The sequence below is a fragment of the Ciconia boyciana genome, chromosome 13, assembly GCF_034638445.1.
Source record: "Ciconia boyciana chromosome 13, ASM3463844v1, whole genome shotgun sequence".
NCBI lineage: Eukaryota > Metazoa > Chordata > Aves > Ciconiiformes > Ciconiidae > Ciconia > Ciconia boyciana.
In genome coordinates, this window is record NC_132946.1 from 18290584 (window position 1) to 18302987 (window position 12404).

General features: G+C 50.9%; 1 protein-coding gene across 1 annotated transcript in view; it reads right to left on the minus strand.

Annotated features, from left to right (window-relative positions):
* Positions 1 to 460: 460 nt before the first annotated feature.
* The window catches only part of PPL (periplakin), a 28025-nt gene continuing 16081 nt past the window's right edge, over positions 461 to 12404 (minus strand). The window contains exons 11-22 of the mRNA XM_072878294.1: positions 12123 to 12269; positions 11118 to 11269; positions 10452 to 10549; positions 9999 to 10156; positions 8886 to 9064; positions 8656 to 8794; positions 7645 to 7838; positions 6912 to 7062; positions 6539 to 6622; positions 5425 to 5541; positions 4643 to 4735; positions 461 to 4140 (exon numbers count right to left, since the gene is read on the minus strand). Coding sequence (XP_072734395.1) covers positions 1456 to 4140; positions 4643 to 4735; positions 5425 to 5541; positions 6539 to 6622; positions 6912 to 7062; positions 7645 to 7838; positions 8656 to 8794; positions 8886 to 9064; positions 9999 to 10156; positions 10452 to 10549; positions 11118 to 11269; positions 12123 to 12269 — 4197 coding nt within the window. The 3' untranslated portion in view covers positions 461 to 1455. The remainder of the gene's footprint in view (positions 4141 to 4642; positions 4736 to 5424; positions 5542 to 6538; positions 6623 to 6911; positions 7063 to 7644; positions 7839 to 8655; positions 8795 to 8885; positions 9065 to 9998; positions 10157 to 10451; positions 10550 to 11117; positions 11270 to 12122; positions 12270 to 12404) is intronic.

Genomic DNA, 12404 nt, shown 5'->3' on the forward strand with positions numbered 1-12404 from the left:
GCTCTGTTTCTAGGCATTGTGGTGGTAGAATTGCATATTCTCATTCAATGTGCTCCTGCTGATGCTTGAAGTTGATATCTGCTGGAAAGAACAAGTGGGGTTCAGACCCTGGAGCAACGGTGGGATCCTGCGTGATCAGTTCGTTCACAAAGGTAAAATAATGGTGTTATTCCCCAAAGCCAGGATGGATGTGCAGTGAATGGTTATGGCTCCTGCTGTTGTCGGCAGAGTTTACTGGGGTTTGGGTGTTAGCTGAAATTTGGGAAAAAGGAAATGAATGTGCTCTGGATGTGGAAGCCCCTGGTGTAATCGCAGTGTAATTCCCTGTTTTCCTGCAGCTGCAGTCCCATTTGTTAGTGCAGTTCACTCCCATCTAATGCTGCTAATTAGTCCCAGCTCTAATGCTGCTCCAGCAATTTCCCTCTTGGAAAAGAGTCAACAGCTAAAACGAACAGTCTTATTTTTTTAACTTTGACTCTGAAATGGCATCTTTCTGTAAAGCCAAAGATGAAGACACTGCCATAATTAATAAAGAAAAACCAACTTCTGATTGGAACCACTGCATTTTTATTTTGTACTATAAATAGAATTCCCCTCTATTTCCCATTCCCTTACACAAGTAAATGAAACGTGTAGCTGCATGTAACTCCGTCCAGTAAAATACCAGGCTTTTAACCATGAGGTAAGCTAACTGTGTTTCGAAGGCACTCTGCGTTTGGTTACAGTTGCATGCTTTACACTACCCTCTTGTGCTTGGCAATACTGCCATCTCTTCACGTACTTCTCGGTGACCTCTGTGGTGTATGAATGCTCCTCCTGGATCTACAGCTGACGCCATCAAATTATATCTGCTTCACTCTTCCCCAGCAGCATAGGCACGTAGGTGAACAAAATGATGGTGTTTAGGTATTAATGTGGTGATACTGAATTGAGATGTAGCACACCTTTGTTTTTACAGAGCTGGTTTTCTCAGAGGACGATCCATCATTTAGTCAGTTGTCCGCGATGAAACTATCTGGCTTACCAACACGCAGCTGACGTAACCAGCTCTTGCTGGTCACCTCGGAGTCATCTTGACCTTCAGTCTCTCTAATGACTGCTGTATACAGCTTTTTATGCGACTACGTGAGTATATGTTGAGGAAACTGCAGGTTCTACTGAGTCTTTGGACTTCAGGTACTTCACTGTCCTAAGGCTTTGTCTTGGTTTTTATTAGGTTGAGTGACTAGGTAGGGATGAAGAGGGGGAGAAAGTTTTGCTGTAGTCCTGACAATGTTTTCTCCACTACTGGTGGTGCTTTTCTGCAGTGTATGACAGCAAGCAGTGTGGCTTCGTAGCATGGCTGGGGCAGAGGCTCTAGCATTTTGGAAGACGCAAAGGAGGGCAAGGATTTGCAGTGATCTGGTAGTCTAACAAGTGGTGCAGCTCTGACTAGCTGCTCTTAAGAAAAAGTTTCTAAAGTGGAGGGAGCGCTGTGTAATTACTTCCGGACACCAAGACTGCCAACTCCTGGATCGACATCTCCTTGTTGAGGTAACTGTTGTACTGAGCCATGGTTAGCCTTCCGCTCTTCAAGGCATCCTCAATTGAGAACTCTCTACCAGACTTTCTGTCGAGGATCACAGATGATTCCCCATTGGGACCCTTTATTGAGATCTCCTCCCAGTCACATTCCTGACTCTTCAGTTTGACAAAGAGACTCCACTCAATGAGGCCAAACACATGAGCTTCCTCAGGAGACATTTCTTTTCCTGTATCGGGGTCAATGACCACAATGGAGCGCCTCAGGTGGTTCTCTCTTTGTTCCCTCTTGATAGCCACTGTCTTGAGGCGATTCTGGAGTTGCTCAATCTCTGCATCTTTTTCTCTGGATAACTGCTTCAGATCATCTAACTCTCTTTCCAAAGCTTGGAATCTGGAGTCCAGGTTTATTCCACTGTCCATGTGGGTCATGTTTCTCAAATCCCGAGCTTCTGTTGCTGTGAGTTCAATCTCTGACTGCAGTCTCCTTGTTTCCATCAGCAGGTTCTGTTTCTCAAGGTGTAGTTTGTGGTTTTCCTCCCTTAATAAGTCTAGCTCCTTTGATGACTTGGAGTTGTTGAATTCCACCTCGGACAGCCTGGTTTCGAGGCGGTTGATATCTGCATCTAGCTCCCTCTTACGCCTACTTTCTTCCTCCAGATTGCTCTTCAGCTTTTGAATCTCGTACTCTGTGTCTCCTTTGTCCACTTGGACACTCTCTGAAAAGACCACTTTCTCTTTGACCTCCATCTTCTCCAAAGAAAGGAGCTTCTTTCTGAGGGCTTCTAGTTCAGTTTGCAAGACTTGTCTCCGGTGCTTCTCTTCTTCTAGCTCCAGCTTGAGGAGGGAGTGCTCCTTCTCTTGCTGGGGATCTTGCTGAAGGATCACTTTCTGTTTCACAGTCACTCGTTCTGTTGTCTCCCTCTCTTGTTCTTCCAACTCATTCAACCTAATCTTCAGCCTCTGCACCTCCAGTTCAGCCTCTCTGCGGGCCTGTCTCTCTTTCTCAAGTTCTTCTAGCTGACGCTCTAGCTCAGACCGCCTTCTCTGCAGCTTGCGGAGTTCTTCATGGAGGCAGTCAATTTGCTTCAGCTCGCTCTCAATGCTCTGAGAGAAGGAGTTGACTTCAGCTTTCAAGGCAGGATCTTGCTCATACTTCACTACTTCCTGTTGGACCACTTTCTCCTTCACCTGGGAAAGTTCTTCCTCCTTCTGTCTTACTTTCTCTTCTTGGAGCAGCCGCTCCCTCTCCAGGTCAATGTGTTTCATTTGTTCATCTGCTAGCTGCACTCTCAGAGACTCTACCTCCTCTCTAGTCTTGGGGTCTTCCCGGAACTGCAGAATTTCTTGAACAACTTCCTTTGTATGCACTTGAGGTTTGGTATCTTTCAAAGTTTGTATCTCTTGTTTCAGCTGGTAGATCTCAAGGTCAGCTCTTTCAATTACTGCTGTCCTCTCTATGATTTCCTCCCGGAGTCGCTGTAGCTCCTTTTCAGTTTCTGGATCATTCTTGTACTTAATGACCTCCTTAATGACTTCTTTGACTTCTACCAGTGGCCCTCTGTTCCTCAGAGCAGCCAACTCATTCTGGCAGCTCTTCAGCTGTTCGTCACCACCTCGGTATCTCCTCTCCTGCTCTACCAGCTCCAAACGAAGGTTGGCAACTTCATTTTCAGCCTTGGGATCTGGGCGCACAATCTCACGCACTTTCTCCTGGACAACCACCTTGGCATTCTCTTCCTCCAGCAGCTGGATCTTCCTGAGCAGCTCAGCCTTTTCCCGCTCGTTGGAACGACCCTTGGACTTCTCATCTTCGTACTGGCGCCGGAGCTCATTCACCTCTCTCTCAATGGCTAAGTCTTTCTCTACCTTCAGCACCTCCTTGACGGTAATTTTGCCCTCGGCAATGGCTCGTTCCTTCTCAAGGCGTTTGAGCTTGTCCTGGAGGAAGCTGAGCTCTTCCTCATGCTTCTGCCGAAGGGCGCTCTCCCTCTGCTTGTGCTCTTGCAACATCCGGAATTCCATCTCCAGCTGGGGATCATTCTGCAGCTTCAGCACCTCCTTCTCCGTTACCTTCTCCTGCTCTTTGTTCTTCTCGCTGGACAGCACAGCGATTTGTTGGCGTAAAAGGATGACTTCATTCTCTCTGGTTCCTTCCTGCCTCCTGAGCTCTTCCAGTTCTTCTTTGAGCTTCAGGATTTCATCAGCTTGAGCCTTATCTTGTTCAATACGCAGTACCTCTTTCACTATATACTCCTGCCCTCCTTCCCTCTTCTCGTGCTCCAAAACACGCAGCCTGATTTTGAGAGCCTCCAGCTCATCCTGGAGCACCTGGTTCTTGCGCTGCTCTTCTGCTAGGTTTTGCTGCAGTTTGTGGAAGCTCTCCTCCAGCTGAGGGTCAGGCACTTTCTTCAGCAGTTCTTTCTTAACAACAGTTTCTTGGGGCTTCTGGTTTTGCAGGTGGACGATATTGTTCTGAATGGCTTTGATCTCCGCTTCTAGCTGTTGCCGACGCTGAGTCTCATCCTCAAGCTCTTTCTTCAGCTTCCAGACTTCTTCCACGGGCCTTACGGATTTTTTGGTCTGGACAAAGTCTTGTGTCACTTGAACCTCTGGTTGCTGTTGTTGAAAAAAGAATGTGTAGTCAGAAAACCCCAAATAATCATACTTTTGGTGCTTATTTTCAGTGCCTCCTGTGACAAAACAACAGGAGGATGTTGACCTTGGTTAATGGAGGTTGCCTATTGCAAACGCTGAACAGGGGCTATTTGCAAACAGGCTGCTCTTGAACTGCTCTGTGGATTCCCAGCCTGAGAAATGCTTTCTGCGATGCCTGCTGCTGTCAAAACAAAGCTTTTAGCCACAAGGAATGCTAATTCTGGCATGGGTTTGGCAAAAGAAGTGTTAAAAATTACGTGGAGCTTCCTAGGGCAAGTGGGAGATGAGACCACGAAACACAGTGGGGTTGTCTATCTGATTTAAGTGTCTGCTGATGAGTGATTTCGGGAGCATGAAACACTAGCTAGATTTGTTTCCAGTTCAACTTGTAATAGCAAAGGCACACGTATATTATTTACACGACTGTCCTTTCAGCATCACATTGCTCCTGGTGATCGCTTACCTGCCGCAGGAGGCTCTGAGCGAACTCCAGGTTCTGCAGCCTCTGTTTGTTCACAGCATTTACTTCGGTGAACTTGGCTGCCAGAACAGCTTCCTACAGAACAAAAATGCATTGAGAAAAGGTGATGGAACTAGGGGTGCTTGGTCAAGACTTGCTGCGTAGAAACAATAGCCAGGCCCTAAAGAAGTAACCCTGGGTGCTCTTCTAAAAACCACCTACAGTGGTGATCCGCCAGGCTTTGTAGGAGGAAGAGTGATTCTTGTGCACGCACGGTCTCATGGTTGTACTGTATGTTTCCTACTCAAGATACACAAAAATAGATGCAGACGAGCAAGAACCGGGTGGACACTTCTGTCTGCCTCGATACGCAGGATGAGTTTGAGGCAGGTAGCAAACAGATCCTGCATAAATATGTAGCTTGTGGCCTGCTCTCGCTGTAAGTATTTCTATCTAGCACGCAGTCTTCGGTGGTTAAATCTCACTCCCTGTTTGAAAGTCTGGAGAGGGGAAAATCTTTCAGGTTTTTGGCTTTTCTCCCCTCTTTCCCCTTTCAGAAAGTGCTAAATCCAGCATTTTCCCCCTCTCATTCCAGCCAGCGCAGCCCAAAAAACTTGATGGGTTAAGAATGATAAAAAATCCCTTCCTCCCCTGATTCTCTGCCCTCCCCTGCAGTCCCCTCTGGGACCAAGGTCACTGACAGTAAATATAAGTCTTTGCAAAATCCCCCTTGGTCCCATAAGCTGTCATCTGCTTTAGCTCTCTATAGGCTACCCCTTATTTACCTCCTCTTTCACTTTTGCAGCTGGAGACTGGAGCCTGGGCTTTTTGCTCATGTACCCGTTCCGGCCGTTCTCTAGGTCGAGGATGGACCGTAGCTTCTCAGCTTCCAACTCATAGTCCTGTGGGAAGAAGTCCCCGGAGGAAAGTGAGATTTCTCGGTCCCCTTTGTGCGCAGGTCCCTCCTAAACCCTGGCTTTAATGACTTCTTCCCTTGACCTGTGTTTTGGGTGAGCTGCTGAGGATGGTGGGACCCAGAGCACTGTTGGCAGGACCTCCCAGCAGGTACTGCCCTGTGACCATAACAGCACAGCTGCAGGCATGTGCTGACCTTCCAGTTGTCTTATTGATGCTGGGCTTGGAGTGGAAACCCTCCTTTCACAGACAATAAATCTGAGCCAGTTGCCATGGTAATGGCCACGTGATGTCAACGTCAGAGCAGATATAACCTGGTTTTAGCTCATCGGTTGACTGAGCAAGGGCACTAGGCTTGCTTTAGGTGGCTCCTTGTAGGATGTAGGTGATTCTCCCCCTCTGCTCCGCTCTGGTGAGACCCCCTGGAGTACTGTATCCAGCTCTGGGGTCCTCAGCACAGGAAAGACATGGACCTGTTGGAGCGGGTCCAGAGGAGGGCCACGAAAATGACCAGAGAGTGGAACACCTCTCCTGTGAGGACAGGCTGAGAGAGTTGGGGTTGTTCAGCCGGGAGAAGAGAAGGCTCTGGGGAGACCTCATTGTGGCCTTTCAATACTTAAAGAGAGCTTGTAAGAAAGATGGGGACAGACTTTTTAGCAGGGCCTGTAGCGATAGGACAAGGGGTCATGGTTTTAAACTACAAGAGGGGAGATTTAGACTGAATAGAAGGAAGAAATTTTTTATGCTGAGGGTGGCGAAACACTGGCCCAGGTTGCCCAGAGAGGTGGTAGATGCCCCATCCCTGGAAACATTCAAGGTCAGGTTGGAGGGGGCTCTGAGCAACCTGATCCAGTTGAAGATGTCCCTGCTTATGGCAGGGGGGATGGACTAGGTGACCTTTAAAGGTCCCCTCCAACTCAAACTACTCTATGATTGTATGATTCTATGTTAAAGTTCTCCTACCAGCAGAATTGCAGGCCTTACCTTCACTGCCTGCTGGTATTGCTGAGCTGTGGTGGAGACCTTCTGCACCTCCTGTTCCTTGCTTGCAATGTCACTGAGGAGCGCCTGGCATGCACAGAGATACATGTCAAAGGGAAGACAAAATCCAAATGCTTCATTCAGCCTTTTTGAGGGTTGCCATTAAAATTACAACACTGAGAATTACAATCTTGAGCTGCCCTGCTACGTGTAAACAAGGCACAGGTAGGACAGTGGGACCTTATAGCATGAAAAAATAAAGCTAATAAGTATTTATATTTTTCTATTTTATGTTCAGGAGCTATCTATTCCTTATCTTTAGTGTTGTTCCTTCTCCTCTCCCTGTGGAGCCCAGGGTGCTCTCTGAAAGAATTACCGCTTGGTTCTTCAGCTTCATTTCCACTTGCTGGATGTTGTCAGACTCCTGTGGCTCGTAGTTAGGTATGTTGCACAGGAACTGGTTGACTTTGTCGTAGTTGGTGCGGTAGTTGGAATAGGCGCTTTTCGCTTTCTGCAGAGTCTGCGTTCTGTAGGGGAAATCAGCTCAGCTTCAGTACTGTCACATCTCTTGTGTCTTCTGCAAATGCCTCTTAACCAGTCCCTGCTTCCCCCGCTCCCTAAAGACACAGATCTGAGCCAGAGTTGTTCTCTGGCTGACTCTCTCCTCTCTGGGAGAGTCTTCTGCAGGAATTGGTGCCATGTGGTCAGTATAAAAGTAAGCAGAAATCAGAGAAGAGAGGAGTCATAGGGCAACTGCGGGGTGGTAAATAGTGGACATAACCCTTTAGCGAGATAAGAAGGTACAAGACATGACATGATCCAGGCAGAGGCAGATGATCCATGGCAGCCAATGCAGTCACTCTTGCCAAAGTTCCTGTCGCTGTTGCAAGAGTACTTAATCCTAAAGGCTGCCCAGATCTACCCAGCCAGTGCATGCCCGGAACCTCTCTCTCTTCCTCCTTAGACCTCCCTGGATGGCCTTCTGCAACTGCTCATTCCCATGACAGTGCTATGCCTCTTCCAGATTCAGTGTGGTTCCAACACCACTGTAAATACCCCAGCTCTCCAGGCTGGTCCAGTCCTAGCTAGATCCTGTCCTAGAGTCTTACCTGTGGTCGATTTGCTTGCTGAGGTTGTTGAAGCGCTGGTTGAGTTTGTAGAGCTCAGCTTCCTGCCGTTCGATGTCGGGGCAGTGCTCCTGGAACTTGCTGGCCAGGGTGTTGGAGCACGTCTTTGTCCTTAGCAAGTTCTGCTCTGCTTCACTGAGCAGGAACCTCTTGGATTGGAGCTCGGTGCCCATGGCCTGTGGAAAAAGCAGGAGAAGAGGGATTCTCCAGGGTTGCACATGTGCCAGGCTTTTGTTACTGTTCCACATCAACTCCAGCTACTGCACTGGAGCTGTAAAGGATGCTAAGGAATGGCTGAGCTGCAGTAGTGCTACAGGTTGTGGAGAAAAGCAAGTTAGAGGCTTGCATCATAAGCAGAGCCATCTGGTAAACCTGATGGGGAGAAAAGCTAGGTCTTGCTCCTTTCTCCACCTGTTAACCTTTAAAAGCAAGCATTAAACTACATGCAAAATGTTTGGTGCTCCTCATGCAAGCCTTAAACCCTGTTCCTGCCAGTGCAACCACTCTAGAAGTAGCTGTGAAAGCTTTTGCATGCTAGTCTGAACTTGGGGACTTGATGGAAAAGCTGAAGAAGGACAGAAAATTCTGGCCTAGCCAGTTCTTGGCCTTTCTATAGCAGAAGGATTGCCAGTTTTGGTCGGTAGCTTTTCCTAGCCATAACTGTTCTCAAAGCCTTGCTAGACCATCTCTTTCAAGTATCGGGCCTCTGCGTTGCTTTTCCCAGACCATTTTATCCTTCACTTCTCCATTAGTCCTTTCATCAAATCACAACTGGCATTTGATTCCTGGTTTGGGGATGGGAACGGTTTGTGTTTAAAGTAGGTGGGGATCACTGCAGTTAACGTGAGGTCTCACCTCCAGCTGGGGGAGGTAATCCCTTTACCAACTGATTCAAGCTTGTGAGTTGAGCAGCAATTACTCCAGCTTTTGGAAAGTGGTTTTGTATGTGGAGCATGTCAATAGGGTAGAAAACTGGCTGGAGAAAACACTCACCAGCAGCTCTTCTTTCTTACGGTCTACCACCCGCAAATCCTCTGGTACTGTGTCATCTATGACCAGTTTGTTCTCGTAGGTAGACAGCAGGTCTCGGCCTTGTTGGAGGCTCCTCTCGAGGTGCATGGCCACCTCAACTCTGTATGGACACAAGAGGAAAGGTGTTTAAGCACGCCTGCACCTATCTCCTGCAGGATCCTATGTTATGGCAGGCTCAAGCCATGACTTACTTCTCTTGGGCAGCACTGAGCAGCTGGACCACGCGGTCGTACTTCTTGTTGGTATTCTCCACCTTGTTCTTTACCAAGGTAGCACTGCCAGTGTTCGGCACAGATTCAATGAAGATCTCGCACTCCTGGATCTTCCTCGTTTTCTCAGGTTCAATGCGACGGACCTCATTGGTGATGTTCTGAAGTAGGAATAAAGCCTTTATGGCAACCGAACTAGGACCTTGTGGCTACAAAGAAGCTGACCCTTGGCTGTCCAGTGTGAGAAGGGAGGTCAGGGCTGAGGGCTTGTGTTTGATGGCAGGTGCCTTTCAGCCCTGAAGGGGACAAAAGGATATTTTCTGTTGACTTTTATCTCTTCTGGGACAGGCTAACTAGCCCTTAGCAAGGAAACTCTGGCTGGGGAGTGGTTCCCACCGGCTCTAGCTCTGTCAGAAACGTGCTGGACTCATCTGGACCGTTGGGCTCTGCAGCCTGACAGATGAATTCTTGCCTGGACGTCAAAGCGCTGCAGGCAGTTGGAGCAATTTGCTTTCACTTGTGGTAGCACTTGGATTTTTGACACAGCCCTCGGCAGGTGATGTAACCAGGACCTGAACTTCCTCCTAAACCAAGGGAGGTTTGTGGCACAGAGCCTGGCTTAATTAGGGGTCTGAAGGAGAGGAAAGGAGCAGGATACTACCAGCACCAGAGCCAAGCGGAGCAGGTCCATGAGGAACAGTGCCCTGGTCCATAAGTGTTTTCCTGCTCCTTTCTGAGCTGGTGATGGTGGTGGCAAAGTTGACATCCCTGCTGCGCTCAGAATAGGGGCAGGATCAAAACTTGAGGGCTCCCCTTTCTTCCTCACAGCCCACACTCTGCAGCTGTCACCTTTTTCCCATTCAACCTTTCTGTGACCAAGCTGGGCCAGGAGCAGGGCAAAGGTTTTTGGCTTCTGAGGCTGCTCCCCATCTCCACTGGAAGAAGCAGCCAGCTGTAAGCATCACTCCATGCCTGCATGCTCCTGGGCTCGGGGAGCAGCACTTACAGCACCCAGCATACTGAGGACCACCCTGGAGACCCCCTGGGAGCACGGCCCCTGTACAGCACTGTCTGTCTGCTTCCACAGCCCCCTACCTTCAGGTCCTTGGAGCGCTCGGTGCTGTCCTGCACAGCCCGACTCTGCTCCAGCGGCGGACGGAGGTTTGCCGTTATTGCTTTCTCCTGCTTGTCCAGGTCACTGTTCACTTTCTCCAGCCCTGCCAGAAGCTGGCGCCCCTGAACCGATGCAGCATCTGGATAATGACAGGGACCAGGTTAAAGCTGGTTGGAAGCTGGGTCTAGGCTCAGTCCACTGGTGAGTGCAAAACCCTCATTCCCTTCCACTCCCAGAGCCCTGCCTGCTGCGACTGCAGCCTGGCTACTCTGCCCCTGCATGCATCCCAACACTGTTGTCCCCAGGACCCTTAGGAGATGGGAAGCTCTCGGTGACATCCCCCCTAAGATGGGATACCACCTAAGTTCAAGGCTACAGCAGCCTTTTTGTGCCTGGGAAGGGGCAAGCTCCAAGCTGCCCTTCCAGAGCCGCACCTCCAATGCTGTCTGCCTTCAGCCCCTCGTAGCGCTGCTGGAGGATGTTCTTGCAGTTGGCAGTCTTCTCCTTCACAGTCACGTAGTGATCGGCAATTCTGCGAAACGGGACAGCGTGGGCATGAGGTCAGAGTCAGGCCCTCGGCCCCTCCATCACCCTACCACCCATCCCAGCACTGCTCCAGGAAAGAGGTGCAGCTCTGGAGGGACTTGCAGGACCTGGCCCCTCGAGGCAGCCATGAAGCGAATGGGGGAAAGGCACCTTCACCCCATGTTGGCAAAGGGCTAGAGCAGTGTCTTCGCTGGAGGGGTGAGAGCGAGGGAGAGACAGCAAAGGCAGGTACCTGCCTGCTGAAGGAGGGATGGACAGCTGCCCCTGCCATAATGGCCCCCCAGAGGAGGGGGGACCTGGGCGGCTCTGAGCTGGCCCCACTTTGCCAGGTGGGATCTTGTGTGCAAGCAGGAGGGTGCAGGAATCCCTCCTGGAGGAAGCCTGAGGCTTCGAGCAGGCACAGTTTTGCTGCGGGAATCGGGGCAGGAGCCCCCCGTCAGCACTGCCAGATGGCGGATGCAGCGCTGGTGGCATGGCCTGAGGCTGGTGAAGGCAAGGGCAAAGGCTGCCGGGGCAGCGGGAGGGTCTGGTACGGCAGGCTGGGGGGCACGTACTGGTCTGCCAGCGCTATTGCTTCTGCGTCAGGCGGGGGGATCATGAAGCAGACCCCCGGGGCGCTGATCTTGTTTCCTGAGCTGTCTGCCACTTCCCAAATGTCTCCGCTGTTCTTCTGCAGGGTGTAGCGAGCTCCTCGGCTTATTTGGCCCTGGGGGACAGGAACCAGTCACAGCAGCAGGTCAGGAAACACCACCCACCCTGCTCCATGCCAGCAGCCCCGGGGAGCCAGGCTTGTGGGGCGGCAGGACTGGCATAAACCCCAATCCCTTCTCTCTGCACCCTCTTGCTTATCCAAGTGTCTGCCGCTTGCAGAAATCTCATGTGCCTGCTCCTCCCTCCCCTGAGCCTCCAGGTATGAAGCCATGCCTCCTCTTGCAACAGTCATGGCAAGCAAGTTCCCACTAGGGCAGAGATGAGAAGGCGTTTCCCAGGCGGTGCTGTGGCTTTCCTTTTCGGAGAGGCAGGCAGCTGAGTCAGCCTGAGCTGCTCACTCCTCTCCAGGCCCCTGCCTGCTGTCTGCTGGCTTGCTGTCCCCTCCCTTCGGTCAACGACTCAGCCCTGCAACGACTGATGCCGTGATGGTGGGGATGGGGGGATGCAGATGTGCCCGCCAGGACTGTGGTGGTGATGTTGGGGTGAGTTTCTTCGATCAGAAACATGCCCAGACATCTTCACCATCCCAGCACAGGGAGCGTGGGAACACGACAGAACTGGGCTGTCGCAACCTCCCAAAGGGTGTGTGATAGGCACACTGTCCACAGGGCCGATGGAGGCTGCCTTTCCCCCAGACCCCTCCTGCACTCCTCCTCCTGAGCTGCAAAACCTGCCTTCCCACCAAGGCGAGCATGACCTTTGCCTCGTCCCCGCTGTGGGAGACATCACCGCTTGGGCGCTGGCAAAAACTGCTCTTTCCCCAGGTGTCTCTTCCATCCCCAGTGCCCCCCGAGGACACGGTCCCCAGGAGCACCTCTGCATTGCTCATGGGACAAGGGAGATGTTACCTGCTCGCCTTCGTACTCGCAGAGAGCCTCCACGGGGATGGGCTGGAGTGGCATCTCACGGCGGTACCGCAGGGGCAGGATGTGCTGGCTGCGCTCCTGCAGGGACTTCACCACTACTTCGTACTTGTCCAAGGCCTTCTCCTGGTCCTAGCACAGGGTAAAGACAAAAACCAGTAGGGAAACGTGGGAAGAACGAGCTCCTGAGCTCTGCCAGCTGGGGAAGGGCTGGGGAGGAGCTTGTACCAATGCTGCTGGGACAGGGACTTCAGCTTCGCTTTTGCT